Consider the following 24,668-nt stretch of genomic DNA (forward strand, 5'->3'; position numbering starts at 1 on the left):
CTATCCAAACTATTATCTATTTTGTTATTTTCAATTAAAAACTATGTTTATTAAAAATTCTTTTTGCATATTTGAGAATTTGACAAAACTATGATAATGAAAAGTGTTTCAAATTGAATAAATAATGCAAAACTATTTTATATTTTCATAATTAATAATTTTGACTATCCAAACTATTATCTATTTTGTTATTTTCAATTAAAAACTATGTTTATTAAAAATTCTTTTTGCATATTTGAGAATTTGACAAAACTATGATAATGAAAAGTGTTTCAAATTGAATAAATAATGCAACACTATTTTTTATTTTCATAATTAATAATTTTGACTATCCAAACTATTATCTCTCGAAGTAGCAGGGTTTCGAACGAGAACTCATCTCTTACAAAGGGATTTCAATTTTTTGAACTTATTTGAACTCCATACTTTTTGTGTGTTCAAAATTCACCATTCAAAGGCACATCACAAAATTTCAACAATATCTGACTTCATTTCGTATATTTCGTGCATTTACTTAATTTTTTTTGAGCTAGTTGACCCTGAAATTGAAAAGCACTACAAATGAACTCTGAAAATGTTGAAAGTTGGCATGTTATCATCATTTCACCCACATAGCATGTGTTAAAAAGTTGAGAGGGCTACGACAAAAACTGGATGCAGTTCGTGTACAAAACGGACAATCTCTCTCGAAGTAGCAGCGTTTCGAACGAGAACTCATCTCTTACAAAGGGATTTCATTTTTTTGAACTTATTTGAACTCCATACTTTTTGTGTGTTCAAAATGCACCATTCAAAGGCACATCACAAAATTTCAACAATTTCTGACTTCATTTGGTATATTTCGTGCATTTACTTATTTTTTTGAGCTAGTTGACCCTGAAATTAAAAAGCACTACAAATGAACTCTGAAAATGTTGAAAGTTGGCATGCTATCATCATTTCACCCACATAGCATGTGTTAAAAAGTTGAGAGGGCTACGACAAAAACTCGATGCAGTTCGTGTACAAAACGGACAATCTCTCTCGAAGTAGCAGCGTTTCGAACGAGAACTCATCTCTTACAAAGGGATTTCATTTTTTGAACTTATTTGAACTCCATACTTTTTGTGTGTTCAAAATGCACCATTCAAAGGCACATCACAAAATTTCAACAATTTCGTGCATTTACTTATTTTTGTTGAGCTAGTTGACCCTGAAATTGAAAAGCACTACAAATGAACTCTGAAAATGCTGAAAGTTGGCATGCTATCATCATTTTACCCACATAGCATGTGTTAAAAAGTTGAGAGGGCTACGACAAAAACTGGATGCAGTTCGTGTACAAAACTGACAATCTCTCTCGGAGTAGCAGGGTTTCGATCGAGAACTCATCTCTTGCAAAGGGATTTCATTTTTTTGAACTTATTTGAACTCCATACTTTTGTGTGTTCAAAATGCACCATTCAAAGGCATATCACAAAATTTCAACAATTTCTGACTTCATTTGGTATATTTCGTGCATTTACTCTTTTTTTTTGAGCTAGTTGACCCTGAAATTGAAAAGCACTACAAATGAACTCTGAAAATGTTGAAAGTTGGCATGCTATCATCATTTCCCCACATAGCATGTGTTAAAAAGTTGAGAGGGCTACGAAAAAAACTGGATGCAGTTCGTGTACAAAACGGACAATCTCTCTCTATGTAGGAGCGTTTCGAACGAGAACTCATCTCTTACAAAGGGATTTCATTTTTTTGAACTTATTTGAACTCCATAATTTTTGTGTGTTCAAAATGCACCATTCAAAGGCACATCACAAAATTTCAACAATTTCTGACTTCATTTGGTATATTTCGTGCATTTACTTTTTTTTGAGCTAGTTGACCCTGAAATTGAAAAGTACTACAAATGAACTCTGAAAATGTTGAAAGTTGGAATGCTATCATCATTTCACCCACATAGAATGTGTTAAAAATTTGAGAGGGCTACGACAAAAACTGGATGCAGTTCGTGTACAAAACTGACAATCTCTCTGGAAGTAGTAGCGTTTCGAACGAGAACTCATCTCTTACAAAGGAATTTCATTTTTTTAACTTATTTGAACTACATACTTTTTGTGTGTTCAAAATGCACCATTCAAAGGAACACCACAAAATTTCAACAATTTCTGACTTCATTTGGTATATTTCGTGCATTTACATATTTTTTTTGAGCTAGTTGACCCTAAAATTGAAAAGCACTACAAATGAACTCTGAAAGTGTTGAAAGTTGGCATGCTATCATCATTTCACCCACATAGCATGTGTTAAAAAGTTGAGAGGGCTACGACAAAAACTGGATGCAGTTCGTGTACAAAACTGACAATCTCTCTCGAAGTAGCAGGGTTTCGAACGAGAACTCATCTCTTACAAAGGGATTTCATTTTTTTGAACTTATTTGAACTCCATACTTTTTGTGTGTTCAAAATGCACCATTCAAAGGCACATCACAAAATTTCAACAATTTCTGACTTCATTTGGTATGCTTCGTGCATTTACTTATTTTTTTTGAGCTAGTTGACCCTGAAATTGAAAAGCACTACAAATGAACTCTGAAAATGTTGAAAGTTGGCATGCTATCATCATTTCACCCACATAGCATGTGTTAAAAAGTTGAGAGGGCTACGACAAAAACTGGATGCAGTTCGTGTACAAAAGTGACAATCTCTCTCGAAGTAGCAGGGTTTCGAACGAGAACTTATCTCTTACAAAGGGATTTCATTTTTTTGAACTTATTTGAACTCCATACTTTTTGTGTGTTCAAAATGCACCATTCAAATGCACATCACAAAATGGACAATATCGCTCGAAGTAGAAGCGACCCCCACAATAAGAGACGACATTCTTCTTCTCTCATATATGGTGGACACTAGCTCACCTGATTTTTCAACCGTCGATGATGGTCGCTACTCCTACTTCCCCTAGTGCATAACCAATATCTAGCACAAGGAGAAGAAGGAGAAGCGACCCCCACAACAAAAGTGGTTCCGCGGCACGCCACGTGGTTCCGCTGCACGCCACGTGGGACTAATGGTCTTTCATTTTTAAATGATTGTTTTAATCAAAAACAGATCTGTTACAAAAGGGATTTCATTTTTTGAACTTATTTGAACTGAAGACTTTTTGTATATATATGTGGTCGAAATGCATGATACCATGAAGTTATAAAGGGCTAAACCATTCAAAAGTAGCAAATGAAGTTAGAAAGGGCTAAACCATTCAAATTTGGAAACTATAATGGCACAAACAGAAACTAGACATATATAAATTGGTCCAAGAAGTACATGATACTAGTCCAAACAGTACATAATAATAGCTACCATAGATATATATACAAGTGTTCGACGTTCAGAACACTACTCGTCTGAATCATCTAAATCAGAATGTCCACGTTCCTCGAGGTGACGCTGGCCATAGTTGACGACTCGAATCTTGCGGTACAACTCGTATGAAACGTATGCATCTTTTGTTGCATACTCAATGTTGATATCATCAAGTGGGCCCTTCTCCCAAAGTTTGTGCTGATACTTTGGGAAACTGGTCTTCATATCACCATATGACTCGTTCGATCAAGGCAGCTGCCATATGAGCCATCGAAGTCCTGTCATGTCGAAGCCTGAATATCGTTTGGAGATCAACGAGGCAACCAGCTGGTATCTCAATACCGAAGTTGTGCCTCATCTTCAGCTTGTCGTTCCTTATGTCCACGGAAGAAAAAGTGATGCCGCTGCGAAGGAACTCCATGAGTTCCGGACAATGCTTGTCACTCCTGCAACAGAAACAAATTAAAATGGAACAAATGTTACGTACTGCTGCAATAATAAAACATGTTTCACTACAACTAAAGAGAAACTTATCTTTAGGATTCAAATAGAACATATGCAATGGAACCTAGAGAGATCACTATAGCTATCCAATGGAACCTAGAGAGATCACTAGCTATATGCAATTTTCATGACTACGACATATCATATTGCTATCCAATGGAACCTAGAGATATCACTAGCTATATTCTATTTTCATAACCTTGGATCAAAGAACACCGCATAAAATTGTATCACTACAACTATGATTTCAATGGAACATATTGAACCAATCAGATTTTTCAGATTATGGAACACTATTCCAATCAGATTGTGTTCCCTTCAACTAATCAAAATTGTTTCACTACAACTATTTGAAGCGAACCAACTATGATTCCAATGGAACATATTAAACACTAGTTGTTTCTAATACGATTTTTCAGATTATGGAACACTATTCCAATCAGATTGTGTTCCCCTTCAACTAATCAAAATTGTTTCACTACAACTATTTGAAGGGAACCAACTATGATTCCAATGGAACATATTAAACACTAGTTGATTCTAATACGATTTTCCAGATTATGGAACACTATTCCAATCAGATTGTGCTCCCCTTCAACTAATCAAAATTGTTTCACTACAACTATTTGAAGGGAACCAACTATGATTCCAATGGAACATATTAAACACTAGTTGATTCTAATACGATTTTTCAGATTATGGAACACTATTCCAATTAGATTGTGCTCCCCTTCAACTAATCAAAATTGTTTCACTACAACTATTTGAAGGGAACCAACTATGATTCCAATGGAACATATTAAACACTAGTTGATTCTAATACGATTTTTCAGATTATGGAACACTATTCCAATTAGATTGTGCTCTCCTTCAACTAATCAAAATTGTTTCACTACAACTATTTGAAGGGAACCAACTATGATTGAAACAAATAAACTTACAATGTCATTATCTTGGATCAAAGAAAGCCTCAAAACTTACCTCGCCCATTGGAAGATCAGGACATGGCGTGCGAAGCATAGTTGGATGACGGCAACACCGCGTTGATCGGACGTGTACTCCAGATCAAGCCCCAAGAACTTCTCATGATCCGCTGCGTGGTCAAACCATCGTTCCTTCAACTGTTGAAGAAAAAACGGCACCTCCCTGCTCAGGTTCGTGTACACGACACGGAGCTTGGTCGTGCCATGCGCGACCACCTCATGAAAGCTAGTTGGCATGGTGGAAGAAGAGAAGGGAAGAAGAGAGGAGAAGAACAGAGAGGGCGACGCGAGAGAGAAGAAGAACAGAGAAATGGCGACTGTACGCTTCGGTTCGTGCTTTTCATCGCCCGAAACGACGCGGGATGCAAACCGTTTGGGCCTTTAGTCCCGGGTTGAGCCACCAACCGGGACTAAAGAGGTATACCAAATGGTTGCCACCACTACGGCAGGCCAAGTGTTAGGCCTTTAGTCCCGGGTTGATCCACCAACCGGGACTAAAGAGGTATACCAACGGTCGCCCCACTACGGCAGGCCACGTGTTAGTCCTTTAGTCCCGGGTTGAGCCACCAACCGGGACTAAAGGGGGATACGAACGGTTGCCACCACCACTGCACGCCGCGTAGCCCTTTAGTCCTGGTTTGGGACACGAACCGGGACTAAAGTCTCCTTACGGGCCGGGACTAAAGCCTCGAGGGAGGCATTGAGAATTGGGGCGACGTGGCCGGGCCTTTAGTCCCGGCCCAGAGGCAGGCCGGGACTAAATGGTCCCGTCCAAAGGCCCGTTTTCCACTAGTGACCCCCAATACATATTCTACGTAAGTTAGCCACCATATATGCTTAGGATGCTGCAACCTAAATACTCCACGTTCCTTACCTAATAACTTGACTAGTTCTGGCACCGAGGTCATAGATTGATGAGTCCCCGTGGCTCATAGATTCCTTCACAACACCAACAGGTTCAGGTACCCCCGAGACAGGTGATCCCGACGGCACGCAGGTGGCGTGGTAGTACGATGAGGAGAACGACCGCCTGTACATGAACTATCCAGAAGACTGAGGCGTGGTCGTGATCGTGGGCAAGCATGCAGGGTAGCATAGTCATTTTTCATGTTTTGTAGTCCGTAGCGGAACTACCTTGTTTGAATGTGTGATGTAACTCTGATATATTTATGAGATGGCAATTGAATCCCTTATTGTCATTCCACTATTATTATGTATGTGCTATGTTACCGTGCTTGCGAAACGCTTAGATGCGCTTCTTTCCAATTCGGGGCCTCGTTCCCTAAATCGGAAAGGACCGCATCTTAGTCGTTACATCCTCCTCCTCCTCCTCGAACAAATCCTCAACATCAGTGTCATCCTCATAATGTAAGTGCTCCTCTTCTGTTTCTTCATCTTCATCTTCATCTTCGGCATCAGGAATCTTGTAATTCTCCAGGCTGAAAGGGTTGTTATTACTATTATATGCATTCTCCTCATCAGTACTCTTATATCCCACGTGCTCCTCTTCCTCAAACACAACTTCCAGCTTCCCCTTGCTAACATTTCTACTCTCTTGTGTGCACATAGCAGCATGTTGAGTAGGTTGCATACTACTACTGATGATGTCCTGACTGTGAAAAACTACACCATTATCATCAACAACAAAAATGCATGCATCACTAAGATCATAGACAACAGGTGGTTCATATAATACTGTAGCCAAATCATCTACTCTTTGATTAATGTTGCCCTCTCTAAAAAATCCTGAACCGACAGGTGCTCTTGCCCTCAGTAACAAATTCAGCAGTAATGAATCCTCATACTGCTTCTTTAGTTGTTGCAATTTGATGTTTGTGTCAATCAGTTCAAGTCCATGCTCTCTGTCAGCTCATGTAGCAGTATTCTTCATGTGGTACAGTTCATCACTGAAATTAAATCCTACTACTGTCAACAGTGCATACATATCCAGAAATGTGACATCTGAACTGCAAATCTTCCTATCCAAATTATGCCCAACATCAAAGTGAATCCTAACATCCGATATAGCATCATCTAACCTACAATCCACGACAAAATGAAAAAAAATCAGTGCTTTACAACACAAACCCTAGCCCTCTGATTTGAACATGACAAAATAAAAAATGAAGGGAAATGATGGCTTGTGGTGGGGTTGGCCAACCACATCTCGGCTAACCGCACCCGTTGCTCCATGGACAGGGGGGCTCCTCCTCCTCTTCCTCATCGTCGGTGTCATGGAACGAACTGAAGCCGTCCAGCCCCATGTGGTAATCGCTCCCGAGGCCAGGAAGGTCGCCGTAGCCGCCCACCACACCGCCGTCGCCGGGGGTCGCCGCGGCCATCGCTTGAGATCCACGGGGAGAGAGGAGGAAAGAACTCGAGCTAGGGTTCATGGGGGTGGGGGGGGCTTGGTTCGACCAAGCCGGTTAAGGCCGACCGCGCCAGCCTCGTCCGAGTGAGCGCACCGGCACACGCCAATTGGCCACCGTGACACCTGATAGGTGGGCCCGACATGTGAGATACATGGTCAATACATACTTATACGGCTATCAGTTCATTTTATAACAATTAGGTCGAGCAATGGTACTGAAATGCGACAATGCAGAGATGGTGGAGTGACTCGTTCCATGATGGGCAAATGTGGTATGTCATGCAATTAACTCTGAGAAAACCGGCCAGTCCCTCCTCGGCCTTTCCGATTCTTGATTGCCCTACCTCTCCCCGATGAGATAAACCGATCCCGGTAATGGTATCCGCGCCATCCGCCCCTCCCATTCGATCATCAGGTTGGCGTTCGTCCAGCTGTAGCTGCAGTACGATCCAGGAAGCGGAGGAGAGGGAGCTGCGATGGTGAAGGACACCGCGTACTACGACACCTTGGGGGTCAGCACCGACGCCTCCGCCGCCGAGATCAAGAAGGCGTATTACCTCAAGGTGCGTGCGTAACCAATCCTTGAGCGATCGAATGCTGACGGCTCCCGATTTAACTGCGCTGACGATGTTTGGGTTTCTACAGGCCAAGCTGGTTCATCCGGATAAGAATCCCGGGAACCCTGATGCGGCGAGGAAGTTTCAGGTACGTTTTCCGGCTTGTGTTCTATCGCGCCGTGTGTTCCGCCCTCCCTACTCCTGTTACTGGATTCAGGAACGCAGAGCGAGAGAAAAAGAAATAGATTTTCCCCTCTGGTAGTTTGGTTGCATTTTCTGTCCCTGGTAGTATTGTTTTATATCTCATAATAGGATTATTTATATTGCACGCATTCCAGTCGTGTTCAAAAACAAAGTCTTCAAAATATCATCGCCGCAGCCATTATCTTTGTATAGACTTTAGAAGGTTACTACCTCGGTACAAATACTGATTTAAATTGCTTACTTACTGTTGCAAGGAATTAGGTGAGGCCTATCAAGTCCTAAGTGATCCTGCGAAAAGGGATTCTTATGATAAGCGTGGAAAAGAAGGTCTATCCCAGTAAGTCCTGTATTTGTGTGTATCATCTCCCATAATATAAGACATTATTACATCCAATATACCCACGTAATGGATGTAATAACGTTTTATATTGTGGGACGGAGGGAGTATTTACCTGTATTGAGATATAAAAGCTCAACACCTTTTTGGTATATATAACACAGAACAAACCAAGCTACATGTGCATTTTATTATCCTGCTGTTAGACTTCTAGTTGAAGGTGACGCTCAATTTTGACGGCAACATTTCAGGGATAACATGATTGACCCGACTACTGTCTTTGGGATGCTTTTTGGGAGCGACTATTTTGAAGATTATGTTGGTCAGCTTGCACTGGCATCCGTGGCTTCGGTGGAGATCGAGGAAGATGCGGACACTCCGGAGGCAAGGGCAAGGGCTCAAGAGAAAATAAAGGTATACTGCTCCCATAATAGTTAGTCACCTCAGAGGCAGCAGTTGCTGCACGACACTGCACCATAATAGCTTCTCTGGGTTGCAGGCCTTGCAAACGGAAAGAGAGCAGAAACTTATTCTGAGCCTTACAAATCGAATTCAACCATACGTCGATGGAAAACACAAGGAATTTGGTGATTGGGCAAGTGCAGAAGCTGAACGCTTGTCTCAAGCTGGTATCCCCGTTTTCTTATAAGCGTAGGAATTTCATTCAAGTTATGTGGCTGCACATATGCTCATTTTTGTGCCTTCCTTTTCATGATTATACCTTCTATATTTATTTTTATTCCTTGTTGTAAAAAGTGCTTCTAGGACACTTAGTTGCTCAAGTATGTAGCATGACATCCAGAAGGCTCACTTCCATTCGTTATGAACATGACACGCATTCCATTAGAGCTTATCATTGGGTTCATTCGTGTAAAATAACATTTCAGCTTTTGGTGAGGCTATGCTTCACACCATTGGCTACATATATGTTCGACAAGCAGCAAGAGAACTTGGAAAAAGTAAAATGTATATGGGCGTGCCATTCATTGCTGAGTGGGTAAGAGACAAGGGCCACCATGTAAAGTCACAGGTTAATGCAGCTGCAGGTACATCTGAGTATGTTCTTTTACCTTGGTCATTTTCCTTTGTGTTAACAATGAGCCTGATCCTATGGCAAGCTCTATTATAGGTGCAATTGCCCTGATACAATTGCAAGAGGGGATGAAAAAGATTGAGGATGGTGACAACAAGGAAGAGCAGCTACTGAAGAGTATTGAGGAGAAAAAGGATGCCATGCTCAATTCTTTGTGGAAAATTAATGTTGTTGACATTGAGTCAACGCTATGGCGTGTCTGTCGAGCAGTAAGCACTGCCCATCTCTGTTCATCCCTGACGTTTACAATAATATCATGCATGTATGCTTATATTTGTATATTCATCATGTTCATGTGTATACAATAAATAATCTTGGCAGATTTTTCACGTTATCGTGGTACTTCTTTTTCTAGTTTTTGAGAGAGAATACTGTCTCCAAAGATGTTCTGACGTCGCGAGCAAAAGGATTGAAAAAGCTGGGGACAATATTCCAAGTAAGTTACTTTACCCTTCTTACTTCTCCAGGCAATGTGTTAGGACAAAAATTACAAGCTAATCCAAGTAAAAAAGACCCCTCTGTTTTTTTGAACTGCTTTGAGAGTTAATTTGTCTTGAGTAATCCATGGGTGGACATATGGACTGGAACTGTGGAAACCAACCCCTATGTAGAAACAGCTTGGAAGATACTCCCTCCGTCCCGAGATTCTTGTCTTAGGTTTGTGTAAATTTGAATGTATCTAAATACTAATACATGACTAGATACATTCATATCTAGACAAATCAAAGACAAGAATTTTGGGACGGAGTAAGTATATGTTATTTATCTAGAACAGCATAACGAAGTTGATATTCTATAAAACTGTACCAAGGTCAAACCCAATTTCATTTCATAAATATTAGAAAAGCACAAGGTAAAAAAAAAAAACAGCAAGAAATTACACTATTATTGCTGCATTGGTCTTTTTGTATCTTTCAAATGCTACTGAATCTGATATTGAAGTATTACAATTTCATAGAATATGACATCCCACCCCTTAAATATGTTTTTTTTTATAGAATATTTAGGACATCTATATATGGTTTGGACGTCGTTTTTTATGAAGGGTGTGGTTTCCACATGATATTTTCCTAGGATGATTTGCCAGGATGAATACATCACATGTGTAAGGATCAATGTATGACTGCGGAGAAGCTTACCTTTCAAATAAGACATGATTTTTCACTGTCAAAAAATATTACCAAACTGATTTTGTTGCTTAAAAAAATATTGTTTGTCTTCTACTTGCATCACTCCATGTATCTCAAGCAAACACGAGTACACAACAGATTTATGCGATTCCACTAGGAGGGCTTCAATAGGCTTAAGCCTACCCTCCAAAAACCTATTTCAGCTAAACATACGAGTTGACAATTATATTCAGGTGCTTTACATGCAACAATTACAATGCATTTGCTAATTAGGCTTAGAAACTTGATGTTTTAAGCCTACCCTCCATTGTCATGCTAGATTCGCCACTGCTTGCAATGGTTTGAGAGTCAGAACCCATGAAGTTTTAAATTTAAGGGTCAACCTTATTGATTTTTGGAGTTTATTTAGGTAGCAAATGCAGACTTGGGACGACCATAACCGAGGAGCATACCTTACTTGATTTACTGGTGTCACTCTTAATTAACATCTCATCTTTTTAGTCCTCAGTTTTGGTTTCTTACACCTGACAGTGTGTTTATCTGTTAGTAGTACTAATGTGATAGAGTGATTTCAAATCCATCCCCATGGTTGCAAAATCATACCGAGTATTTTTTTTTTGGGAGCAATCTGGAATTACATTTACCATTTCCCATGTACAATCAGGGCGCGAAATCACCCTACCATCGCGAGAACAGCTTGCGTGTTGAATCTCGCACGGTGGAAGAGACGCCGTCGCACTGATCGGGATGTATCCTGTGCCACCAGCGACATCCCACGGCTGAGCTTTTCTTCAGGGGATCGTCTAGAGTCCATGGTGGTTCTTTCTTGTGATCTGTATAAACTCGAGGCATCATTCAGGACATCTTGCTGTGGTAGTACTATTTGTTGCCCTGCAACATGTTGATATCGATGTTCTTGGAAAAATCATGTCGATATCGATTAAAGGGTAATAATATTTCAGGCACCGTCTATATTTCAGAATATCAGCAAGTTTAGCGGTAATTCCTATCTGAGCTCAGGCTCATCTGCTCACTATGAACAGTAAATCCAAACGAAAAAGCAGAAAATTAGAATAACTAGACGATGCCCCGCGCGTTGCGGCGGGAACATTGTTAAAAAATACTCCCTCCGTCTCAAAATTATTGTCTTAGATTTGTCTAGATATGAAAGTATCTAGTCACATTTTAGTATTTAGATATACTCATTTTTAAACAAACCTAAGAAAAGAATTTTGGGACGGAGGAAGTATATGAATAAGTGATACTCCCTCCGTAAATTAATATAAGAGCGTTTAGATCACTATTTTAGTTATCTAAACACTCTTATATTAGTTTACAGAGGGGAAGACTAAAATTAGTGCAAAAACAAATATAAATATTCTTACATGACTTAATTCCTTGGGGAAATGTAATGCATGAGGTGGTATGTTTTGCATGAATGGAAAAAATAACTTATTACTTCATGCATGACTTGATAATGTGACATTGTTGCATGAAGAGAAAAAATAGCTAGTTGCATGAGGTGGTATGTTTTGCATGAAGAGATTAATGGAAAAAGTAACTTATGACTCCATACATGACTTGATGATGTGGCATTGTTGCATGAAGAAAAAAATTAGCTAGTGGGTTGTAGCTATTTAAGAATAGAGGATATGTTTTTTCTTGCGTCTAAGATGCATGAGTGCACTAGGGCCGGGCATCCAAAATTTAGTGGTTACAAATGACATCCGAGGACGGAAATCCAATTTGGCTCCCACCTGATTTTTTTTTCAAAACTAGCACCAAATTTATAATAAATTTGAAATGAACGGTAGCGTTTCTAAAAATGTTAAAAGTATCACCCGGTCGGCCTCTGGATGGCCGATGGGGGCATGTCGGTCTGCGGGTGGCCGAAGAGCCACCTGTCGGCCTGGGGTTGGCCGAAGAGGGGTCGTCGGCCTTCAGGAGGCCGAGAGTGTCAGGGGCGTAAAACGTGATTAGTATGGACTCAAATGAAAAAGGTACCAACATGAAAAACCTTCGTCTTGTTGAAACGGTTGATTTTGATATAAAAATCGTCTTAATCCGAGGTCGTATGCGACCTGTAGAGCCAAAACAAAAATGTTCCTAAAATTCAAGAAATGTTTTTTTAGAAAATATTCCGGATTTTCAAACAATGTTCAGAATTTAAAAAAATATTTATAATTTACAAATATTTGAACAATATTAAAAAAATGTTCTTTCAAATTTGTTCACATTTTTTATAAATTGTTCTTAGTTTAAAAAATGTTCATGTTTTCAGAAAATGATTGAGAAATTCAACTTTAGTTCGTTTTCATAAACAAATGATAAAAAAATAAAGAAAAATGAACCAAAAAAAAGGAAATAAGCACAAAAAGAAAAAAAGAAACTAAAAAAAGGAACTGAGCCGGCTCAGTCGGGCGACCTTCCTGTGCGCCCGAGGGACTCCCTGCCGCAAAAGGCGCAGGTAGGAGCTCCCCTTCTCTGCTTCTTCATTAGTTCCATTTTTTCTTACTTTGTTTATATTTTCTAAAACATTGTAAAAACATACATTTTGACTTTCACTAACTTTTTTAATTCACGGTGTAATTTTTTTATTTAAGAATTGTTTTAAATGTTGATGGCTTTCAATAAATCTTTGTTAAATTTAAAAATGTTCATGGATTTTACGAAACAGTTTATAGAATTCAAACAATGTTCATGTAATTCAAAAGGCATTTTCTTGTAATATTTGAAAAATATACGTGACATTTAGAAAAACAATTATACAATGTACACCAAAACTGTACGTGTAGTCCAAAATAAGTTTCATATCAGTCAAAAATGTGTTCAACGCGTAACATGCATGCCCTCTATAAAGTAATATAACATCTTTTAATCACTACTTCAGTGACTAAAGGATCTTAGATTAGTGTATAGAGGGAGTATTAAATATGTTAAAAATATTCATCATGTAATTAAAAGTTGTTCAACATGTATCAAAATAATAGTCCATATGTATATGAAAAATTGACAACATGTATTGAAAAATTAGTCATGTATTTTTTAAAAATTAGAAAAACAGAATAAAAAATTAGACATGTATTTAAAAAAACTGGTTAAGAAACACATAGTATAGAAAACCAAAAGAAAAACAGACACATAAACACACACCAAAAACCGCACATAAACTTCTAATAACGGTCTGAACCGAGTGAACGTGACCAAACTTGCGTACTCTTATGTATTCCATGCGGTCTCACCGAGTGCAGCGGGTGCCCTATGACAAATTTTCTGACATTCATTCGGTGTTTTCGAAGTAACTCTACAGCTTCTGTCTCTGACCTTGTTTTGGCTCTACAGGTCGCATACGACCTTGGATTAAGACGATTTTTATATCAAAATCAACCGTTTTGACGAGACAAAGATTTTTCATGTAGGTAACTTTTTTATTTGAGGACATCTTAGTTTTACGTCCCTGACACTCTTCGACCTCCTGGAGGCCGACGACCCCTCTTCGGCCAACCCCAGACCGACAGGTGGCCCATCGGCCATCCAGAGGCCGACAGGTCCTCCGTCGGCCATCAACAGGCCGACCGGGTGGTACTTTTGACATTTTTAGAAACGCTACCATCCATTTCAAATTTATTATAAATTTGATGCTAGTTTAAAAAAAATTCTCCCACCTACACGTTGAAATGATTTTTGAAATGCAAAAAAAAATCCCAACAAAAAATTATGTGTGTTCATAGTCACATTTAAATGGTACCTACAAATTTTTAGGCAAAAAGATCAAGTATTTTGGACCTTGTAAAAAAATGGAACACCAAGTGTCATCCCAAAATTACTTTTTCACTGACGAAACCCCGCTGCTTTATTTTGCATGAAAATTATTGCGACACTAACACAAACATCCTCTATTATTTTTAAGAAAACGATTTTTATTACTGTTTATGCAGGAGCAAATACTTCGAGAAGCTAATGTTAAAACTAATTATGTAATTAGGGGAAAATCTCCCCATAACCAACCGTCAAGCGGTTTCCTCCCGCAACGACGGTTCTCTCTCCGTCTCTCCTGGAACCGACGCATCCCTTCCGATTGCGTCTCCTCCCGTTGTATAAAAGGGCAGATCTCTGTCATCATTGAATAAGAATCTCATTTTCTTCAAACACGTTATCAGCACTTGTCTACCAGAAAAGGAGCGAATAGAGAAACAGAGAAGGGAAGAAAGACTCGCCGCTGGTGAGATGTCGCCCCTGACTACTTTCTTCCTTCGTCTCGTCAAGGAGGACAACCGCCGGAACCGCCTCGTTGCCCGTCGCCCCCGTACCCTCGCTGGACGCAGCCTGAACGCTGGAAGCGGCCGGAACGCCACTGCACGTGGCCGGGGTGCCACTGGACGCGGTCAGAATGCCGCCGGTAGCTTCGCACGGGGCGGTTACCGCCCCCCCAGGCATGCGGGTGGCCAGCGCGCCACAGAGGACGCCGCCCAGGGCGCACCCGTCGGCCTTCGCGCCACCGCGCCTCCTACCAACGGCCTCAACCCATGGCTGCTCGCCGGCCACGCCGCGCCGATGGTGCACGCTGACCCGCCGATGGTGCACGCGGACCCGCCTCCGCCCCCTCCTCCGCCAGCGCACTGGCTGCCTCCGCACACGCCAACGCCCGCCGCCGAGGATGCCGGCCCGGCTACTTACCTGTGCCAATGCGCACTGACGTGACCGCGGAGGAGGCGCTCGGCTTCGTCTCAGCGCCCACCGGTGCCTCCGGTGTCGTCCGCCTCGGAGCAGGAATGGAGGGCGTCGTGGCCAATGCCCCACCACCGCAGGAGATGAACGCGGGCCCGAGCAGCCGCGCGGAGCGGCGCTTCGGCCGCCTCTTTGGGCGTGCCGTCGCTACCCTCGACCGCCAGGCCGGCCGCCGCGCCGGCTCGTGGGCTCCGGCGAGCCTTGGCCTTGGCTTTGGCGCCACTCGCCTGGACCCCGTCGCCGTTGCGTCTTCTTCTGACGAAGAGGGCCCCCCCGTGGGGCGCCGGTGATTACCGGTGCAGTGACGGGAGGAGGGGCTCTCGGTCCTGGTGCCGTCGCTGCCTGGTTTCTACGGTTTGCTGGCGAGGTGGGAAAGAAGATGCGAGATGAAGAACGAGAGGTGGTGCTGCGGCTGGTCACTGCCTTATCATCTCGATTCCTTCTCCTTCTTTTATTCTATGGTGGTGATGTCCGTGTAATGGCTACAGCCTGGCGCATTCATTGCTACGCTGGCTTCACGCCATGCAGACCCAAGCCGAATTGGGTGGTAGTGTTTGTCTGTTTAAGTACTACTAGTACTAGTTTCGTATTTATGTATGAGCAGACCATATCTAGTATTAGTTAGTACTAATTATTGTACATAGTATAGTTTTAGACTATGTTTAGTATTACTATTTTAGTACTACTATTTACACTTAGTCTAGTTCTAGATTTACTCTAGTTTAAGATTTGTGTAATTATAAGTGTGTTTATATTATGCAATGGATTGATGATATAAATAAAGTACCGGATTTCATCTGGGAAGAATGACATGTTCTATGTGTTTACCACATATTCAGTTCGCTTGAACATGTGCTTGCGATTGAAATCATCTTCTCTCGCATCTCAAACTTGCAAAATTTTGAATATTTCTCCCTCGTCTTATTTGGAATCACAAGGTAATGAGTTGTGATCTACTGCACATGTGCAGACTATCCCCTCTTACTGTAGGGTCTACGCTTTGTCAATCTTGACATGCGATTACCTTCAATGTGTATTCCTTTATATCTAAATTGTAGCATACACAAGGTAATGGACATGCAGCCTATTACTGTGAGATCTAAGTGATCTTCAATGTGTTATGTTCACACAATTGAGGTTGAGAATTTTTCAAGTTTTACACTTGACTATCAAATTTTTGCATTCTTATTACACAACCATGATGGTTTTTAATTTACCACCCGTAAATTGATTATCTCTGGTTCCTCATGTAGGCCAAGATGACTGCCAAAGAATTTGAGGAGCTTGCCCTCAATGGCCACAATTACCCTACATGGGCTATGGACATCAAGATCAGTCTTGCGTCCCGTGGGATAGCGCGTGCAATCCAGCCCCCGGAGACTCCTCTCCCGGCTGGAGCCACGCCGCTGACAGAACAGCAGAATTATGCTGCCTTATTCATCATAAGGCACCATATTCATCCAGATCTCAAGTCTGAGTATTTACAGGAGGAATCTACTAGTACTCTGTTTCTGGCCCTCAAAACGAGGTATGAACAGCAAAAGGCAGTAGTCCTGCCTGAAGCACTCCATGATTGGACTCATCTCCGCCTTCAGGATTTCAAGTCCATTGGTGAGTACAATCATGTTGTTCATAAGATATGTTCCAAACTGCGTTTTTGTGAGAAGGAACCTACTCAGGGGGAGATGATAGAGAAAACTTTATCTACTATGCTCCCTTCTGATAGGATCCTCCAACAGCAATACCGTGCTCGCAACTACACTGTCTATTCCGAGCTTATTCACATGTTACTACAGGCTGAAAAGCATGATGAGCTACTCGCTAAGAATGGCTCTCAGCGCCCAGTTGGGGCACAACCTTTACCTGAAGTTCATCTGAATGTCGCGAATAGACAGAAGTTTAATGGTACCTTTCGAGGTAAACATTCCAATTCTGAGCACAAGCACAAGCGCAATGGGAACAGAAAATTCAGAAACATGGGCAAGGGCAAAGGCACTGCAAAGCCAAAGTTCGATAAAACTGAACTTTGCAACAAGTGTGGATGCTACTCGCATTCTACTAAAAAGTGCTCAATGCCCAAGCATCTGGTCATGCTGTACCAGCAATCTCAGGGACGCAAAGCACCTCAAGGGAAAAGGCTTGAAGCTAACTTCAACCTACATCCGCATAGCGCAAATGGAGCTGGCGATTCACAGGATATTCCTCCTGGACCAAGCAACGCCAAGATTCCTTATCCTCTTGAGGACCCTGCTGAAACGGAGGCCATGTTACTTGAGTACACCTCAAACGATGTGTTTGGCGACTTTGACTAGTCCCTCGACCTCCTTAGTGATCTATTTAACTATGTCCATTTGTGATGATTGTAATAAGAACATAAGTTTGTTGTTGTCTTTATATTGTATTGTATCAACGCATTTGATATAATAAAGATTGTATTCTATGTATTAACATAAGGTTTTCTTATTGAAAATTCTTTTGTTTTTATATAGTTTTTCTACGGGGACAATCCGATGGAAGAGGAATTATGCCTTGTGGACAGTGGTACCACAAACTCCATACTGAGGGAGATAAAATATTTCCAAACTCTGAAAAAGATGAATGGAGATATTCTAACTATCGCTGGACGCGATACAGTGATTGTTGGTACTGGACGTGCCATATTCACACTCCCAAGTGGTACACAAGTGACGATAGAGGATGCTTTATTGTATCCTGACTCATCACGTACCCTGATCAGTTATCGAGATATCCGTAAGAATGGTTTTCATATTGAAACCCATGAAGACAACAAAGAGGAGTATTTACTCTTTACTAACGATCACGGATATGGCAAAAAGGTACATGAGAAAAATCCTTCTCTATCGTCTGGTTTGTACTATACGTACATCAAACCCGTGGAACATGTTGCATACAAAGTAATTTTTCAGAATGTTGACGCATTCCAAACCTGGCATGATCGCCTGGGCCATCCCGGAATCGGGATGATGAGAAAAATTACTAGCAATTCCATTGGTCATAATTTGCTTGAGTCAAAATTTCCTCAATCTTCTGATTTTGTGTGCACATCTTGTGCCACGGGAAAGCTAATTTTGAGGCCCTCGCACCTCAAAATACAAACCGAACCACTTCAATTCCTTGAACGTATTCAAGGAGACATTTGTGGTCCCATTCAGCCATTATCTGGACCTTTTCGGTATTTCATGGTTCTGATTGACGCATCTACACGATGGTCACACGTGTGCCTTCTATCCACACGAAACCATGCATTTGCCAAGATAATGAGGCAAGTCATTAAGTTGCAAGCCCATTATCCTGAAAGTCGAATTAAGACAATTCGAATGGACAACGCTGCAGAATTCTCCTCACGTGCCTTCAATGATTATTGCATGGCTTTGGGGATTGAAGTTCAGCACTCTGTTCCATATGTCCATACACAAAATGGTTTGGCTGAAGCATTGATTAAGAGGATTAAACTCATTGCAAGACCTTTGTTGATGAATTGCAACTTGCCAACCTCTTGTTGGGGTCATGCAGTTTTACACGCCGCTGACTTGATACAATTGAGGCCAACTGCATATCACAGGTCAACTCAACGTTGACAAACACCTGATGGGTAGTTCAGACCCAGTGGAAGGGCAACCTTCACAACCCAGCTCCAGTGTGCACAAACTAGCTGGAACATCGGAACACCTAGACTCAACCGTATTGGGAAATCACGAAGAGTCTCTAGGGGTGCAGGAAATTTTCATCAACTATGTTGATTCTGGAGAATCATTTGACCGTAAGACTACGACTGTCGACATATATTTTGCTGAAAAGATTGCAGATACCCTTCTCACTGATCATGATCCGAGGTCTATCGTCGAGTGCCAAAGGCGCTCCGACTGGCCTAAATGGAAGGATGCAATCCAAGCAGAAATTGCCTCGCTTAACAAAAGGAAGGTATTCACTGAAGCAATACCTACACCTCCCAATGTTTTCCCCGTGGGATTCAAATGGGTTTTCCTCCGGAAACGGAATGAGAACAATGAGGTGGTGAGATATAAAGCAAGGCTCGTAGCACAAGGTTTTACGCAGAAACCCGGCATTGATTTCAATGAAACATACCCTCCAGTAATGAGTGGAACCACTTTCCGATATCTTATATCTATGGCAGTGCAAAATCGTCTATCTATGCAGTTGATGGACGTCGTGACCGCATATCTTTACGGGTCACTAGATTCGGACATACATATGAAGGTTCCTAACGGAATCTCCGTCCCGAATAACAATGCAAAACGCAACATGTATTGTGTAAAGCTGAATAAGTCATTGTATGGCTTAAAACAGTCGGGGCGGATGTGGTACAACCGACTAAGTGAGTTCCTTCTTCAGAAAGGTTACTCCAATAGTGATGATTGCCCATGTGTCTTCATCAAGAAGTCCTCTACAGGATTTTGCATCATTTCTGTGTATGTTGATGATCTCAACATCATTGGCAGTGCACCAGACATTGATGAAGCACGCAATCACCTAAAGATGGAATTTGAGATGAAGGATTTGGGTAAAACCAAATTTTCCTTAGGTATTCAACTTGAGCACCTTCCCTCAGGAATCATGGTACACCAAGCTGCCTATATCCAGAAAATATTGGAGAAATTCAATATGGATAAATCCTATCCATCTAAAACTCCTATGGTGGTTCGATCTCTAGACGTAGAGAAAGACCCGCTCAGACCGAGGGATGATGGAGAAGAGGTGTTGGGACCTGAAGTTCCATATCTCAGTGCAGTTGGAGCGCTTATGTATCTTGCAAATTGCACAAGACCTGATATTGCATTTGCAGTGAATCTACTTGCTAGACACAGCGCAGCTCCCACCAAACGACATTGGTCTGGAGTAAAGAATATCTTTCGATATCTCCAAGGCACAAAGGATCTTGGCCTATTTTTTCAGTTCCAGCAAAATCTAGACTCTGATATGATTGGGTATGCAGATGTCGGTTATTTGTCTGATCCCCATAATGCCAGATCTCAGACCGGTTTTGTGTTCCTACATGGTGGTACAGCTATATCATGGAAGTCTTCCAAACAGACTCTAGTGGCTACATCTACCAATCATTCTGAAATAATTTCATTATTTGAAGCGTCATGTGAATGTGTATGGCTTCGCAGAATGATAAACCACATACAACAATCATGTGGAATTGGTTCTATTGAATCACCCACCATTATCTATGAGGATAATGCGGCATGCGTTGCACAGATGCAGACAGGATATATCAAGAGCAATATCACTAAGCATATTTCTCCTAAATGGTTTTTCCCCCACAATCTTCAGAAAAGCGGGGAAATAAGCATTCTGCAAGTCAAATCATGTGACAACCTTGCTGATTTGTTTACTAAGTCTCTACCAAACTCAACATTCCAGAAATATGTTCACGGAATTGGTATGCGACGACTTAGAGACTTGCAGGCAACAGGGGGAGTTTCTTCTTGAGATATCCTTGTTCAAATAACATCACATTCTGCTATCTCTTTGTGAGTTTACATTTCAGGTTCTCATCAAAGTCTTTATGAAGAACTTTTGAAGAAGAGTTTTTGAGATGATAAAGCTTCCTGGACAATCATGAAGATAACTCCACATGGTCAAGTGTAGATTAGGGGAAGTGTTAAAACTAATTATGTAATTAGGGGAAAATCTCCCCTTAACCAACCGTCAAGCGGTTTCCTCCCGCAACGACGGTTCTCTCTCCGTCTATCCTGGAACCGACGCATCCCTTCCGATTGCGTCTCCTCCCGTTGTATAAAAGGACAGATCTCTGTCATCATTGAATAAGAATCTCATTTTCTTCAAACAGCTAAAACGCCTCCAGGACGAGGCTATAAAAAACCCGATGTGCTATTTTGTAAATTTCTTTGACAGCTGATTCTTTTTTTGCCAAAAGCTCCTCAAATGCGAGTTTCATCATTGATTTTCGCACACATCTAACGCACACGAGCATCTTTGATGCAAAAGAAATTCACAGTATTATGAAAAAAAATCATTGTTTTAATTTACCGTTCATGCTCTAAGTTTAGATATGGTTACGATCTGAACTCGAACGGACGGCATGTACTCGAACATAATGCGTACAATCAACTTGGGATGTTTTGGGACTTGTTCTTTCACTGTTCAGCTGGGGGCCTCGCAGCCTACCAGGTCGGCCCAAAACGTGGCACGCCCAGAGATTACGTGCCGTCCTCTCGTCAGGCAGTCGACGCACACGTGGCGACATGCATGCAGACGTGGCGCCCCTGCCCTTATCGCCCTGCCGCCCTGCTCCTCGTACATATACGTGGTGTCGTGGACCATGGCGCCACACAGCCCACACCCACACTGACTAGCAAGCCACCGGCCGACCCAAATTGTGGAAACCCGTTAAAAGAGTTGAAGCACCGTCGAGGGAGCGAGCAATGGCGGACTACGGCGGAGAGTACGGGCACCCGTACCCGCGCGTCGACGAGTACGGCAACCCGGTGCCGCCGGTCGACCAGTACGGCAACCCCATCCCGAGGGAACCGGGCCAGGCTCCGGCGTACGGCTCTGCCGGCGCGGTGACGCCGGCCGCCGAATATGGCGCGGGCGTGAAGCCGGGCTACGGCCTGGGCGGCGCCGTGCACCCGCACGAGAGCGTGGTGGGTGGCGCCGTTCCCCCGTCCGGCGCGGCGTACGCGCACGAGGGCGCGGTGAGCGGCGGCCTCGCCCCTGGCGAGACCACGGCGTACGCTTATGAGGGCGCGGTGAGCGGCGGCCTCGCCCCTGGCGAGACCACGGCGTACGCTTATGAGGGCATGGTCGGCAGCGGCATCGGCGCCGGCGCCGGCGACCGGATCCAGCCGGCCAAAGAGGAGCACACGACGCTGGGCGAGGCTTTGCGGCGCTCCGGCAGCTCCAGTTCCAGCTCCAGCTCGGTACGTACTTCCCTTTTCTTCGCCATGTGGGGCTTGGTTCGGTCGTAGGACGGCGCGTACTATTGGACTAGTCACTGACTGACTAATGGGTTACGCGTGGTGCAGTCGTCCGAGGATGACGGGCAAGGCGGGAGGCAGAGGAAGAAGAAGGGCATCAAGGAGAAGATAAAGGAGAAGCTTCCGGGCAACCAAAAGCACGAGGAGCATAAGGCAGGGCACGCGGCGGCGCCGGCGGCTGGGACGGGGACGCACGAGAAGAAGGGTATCATGGAGAAGATCAAGGAGAAGCTCCCTGGACACCACTGAGCAACGTGCGTGCGCCTCACTTGACACGGTTCTTTGACCATGTACGACCTAAATGATCAGTCGCTGGTGTATAGTGAATTCGCTAGCAGATTAGTATTTTCCTTCTGCACTTTTTCGTGTTTGATAGTTGTACGAGTTAGATTTGGGGTAGTTCGAGTTGGTGTGTGGCTAATGTCCGGTGCTACCGTAAGTGTAGTTCCTCAGTACTCGTATGTAGGACTGTAGGTTGTGTGTGGGGTGCCTGTGACGTGTGAGGTAAGGGCCGTCTTCATAAATTTGCGGCTCGAGGACTAATGGAAAAGCAAGACCGTGAACTTTGAAAAAATCATCTTAACTAATAAAAGAACTCACAAGATAAAAATATATCTATGATCAAACAAACGTGCTTTGGTTTAAGACACGTGCTAGCATATCCTGTATAAAGCCGTGGCACGTAAAATAATTGTCTGACCCATAAATGCGATCCTTAAATATTTAAGAGGCCTTAAATATTTAATAAAATAATTGTCCACCCATAAATGCGATCCTTAAATATTTAAGAGGGCTTAAATATTTTAAGAGGCGTGGCAAAATCCCATGCCAACCCACAAATATTTTTGAATCCCATGCCAACCCACATATTTTTGAGAGCCGTGGCAAAATCACATTCCAACCCGCGAAACCGTGTAGCCGCTGCACAGGATCCGCCATCGGACCGTGTAGCCGCTGCACAGGATCCGCCGATCCACCGTCGAAGGCACAGGATCCGCCGATCCACCATCAGAGTCACCGTCGAAGAGGGTGAGCACAGGATCCGCCGATCCACCATCAGAGTCACCGTCGAAGAGGGTGAGGAGACATTGGTGATAGTCCTTGTCGTGAAGGAGCACAAAAACGAGAACAAAAAAGGCCGCGAGGATCGATCGTCGGTCGTCTTTGCATTTTCGGAATTGACGGTTGACGATCGTCTTTGCATTTTCGGAATTGACGGTCGTCTTTGCATTCTGTGAAATCGTCATCTCAGATAGAGAGATATTGATGCAAGACTACTTCACGCATAATCCAACATATTCGTCGCACCTCTTTCGGCTTGGACCGTAGATTATTCGAGTGTAAACTGCGTACGTGATCAAGGCTTCTTATTCCACAAGAACGAAAGCTCTTATTCCACAAGAACGAAAGCAGGCACAATAATTCTCCCAGTAATAAAGAAGAAGGTAATCAATAATAAGAAAGAGATGACAAATTAAGAGAAAAGAGATAATCAGAAACCAGGTCACCTTGGATGCTCTTCTCTCATCCAGTCAGAAGTGGAACTCAAGATTCGGATCGCGGGAAAGAAACACGAAGGCGAGAGTTGAGGTTGGCGGGTCTCAGATCTAGTGGGAACATTAGAGGTATCTTCTAGGAACTCGTCTCCCTTTTCCTGATTCGCATCTTCTTCGGCTTTTGCTACGGTCTGTTCCTTCCTTCAGTCAGTCCTTCCTTCAATATTTTTGCCTGCGGAGAAGGTATCGGACGCACTGGTTTCTCTTTGCGAAAATTATTCAAGCTTGCGAGGCCAATTGTCGGTATTTTACTCAACAAAGAAATGTGGTGGGCTTAAAGAGATTTAATGCATATCAAAAAATCTTGACATCTATACGGGTAATTGCATACGACATTCCGACTGACTATGCTAATGAGTACCTTTGTATTGATAAAGATACTACAATTGAGTCAGTGCGTAGGTTTGCCAAAATGATCATTCGTGTCTTTGGTTCTGAATATCTTCGAGCATCCAACGAGGAAGAAACAAATTGCCTGGCATGCTAGGAAGCATAGATTGTATGCATTGAACTTGGAAAAATTGCTTAAAAGGCATGTCAGAGAATGTATTGTGGCAAGTCTCGTGATGTAACAATTGTGTTAGAGGTTGTAGCATCCGAGGATTTATGGATTTAGCATTGCTTTTTTGTATGCCGGGTACTCTCAATGATATCAATGTGTTGCAATGGTCTCATTTATTTGCTAGGCTTGTTAGTGATGACGCTCCTGCTAGCAATTATACTATCAATGGGAATGAATACACAAGGGATACTATCTTGCAGATGATATATATCCTCCTTGGTACACATTTGTCAAGAGCATCAAAGACCCCCAAACCAGGAAACAGTGTGAATTCGCAAGGGCACAAGAGGTAGCGTGAAAAGGCATTGAAAGAGCA

The 24,668-nt window shown here is 42.6% G+C and overlaps 2 protein-coding genes across 3 annotated transcripts; both read left to right on the forward strand.

The window, feature by feature from the left end:
- Positions 1-7,480: 7,480 nt before the first annotated feature.
- Positions 7,481-11,520, forward strand: LOC123440142 (chaperone protein dnaJ 10-like). Of its 2 annotated transcripts, none has more exons than XM_045116716.1 (9): positions 7,481-7,759; positions 7,842-7,901; positions 8,212-8,294; positions 8,546-8,708; positions 8,794-8,923; positions 9,182-9,340; positions 9,424-9,596; positions 9,709-9,823; positions 11,182-11,520. In XM_045116716.1, exons 1-9 carry the CDS (start codon positions 7,673-7,675, stop codon positions 11,223-11,225), a joined length of 1,014 nt encoding a protein of 337 aa, XP_044972651.1. In that variant the 5' UTR covers positions 7,481-7,672; the 3' UTR covers positions 11,226-11,520. The 2 variants fall into 2 exon arrangements, with proteins under 2 accessions (XP_044972651.1, XP_044972650.1); XM_045116715.1 differs by having other exon boundaries at positions 7,483-7,759; positions 9,743-9,823.
- Positions 11,521-21,596: 10,076 nt separating this feature from the next.
- On the forward strand, positions 21,597-22,588 carry LOC123440144 (dehydrin Rab25-like). Its single transcript, XM_045116717.1, has 2 exons — positions 21,597-22,177; positions 22,283-22,588. Exons 1-2 carry the CDS (start codon positions 21,680-21,682, stop codon positions 22,481-22,483), a joined length of 699 nt encoding a protein of 232 aa, XP_044972652.1. The 5' UTR covers positions 21,597-21,679; the 3' UTR covers positions 22,484-22,588.
- The last annotated feature ends 2,080 nt before the right edge of the window (positions 22,589-24,668 follow it).

Source organism: Hordeum vulgare, chromosome 3H (assembly GCF_904849725.1).
Source record: "Hordeum vulgare subsp. vulgare chromosome 3H, MorexV3_pseudomolecules_assembly, whole genome shotgun sequence".
NCBI lineage: Eukaryota > Viridiplantae > Streptophyta > Magnoliopsida > Poales > Poaceae > Hordeum > Hordeum vulgare.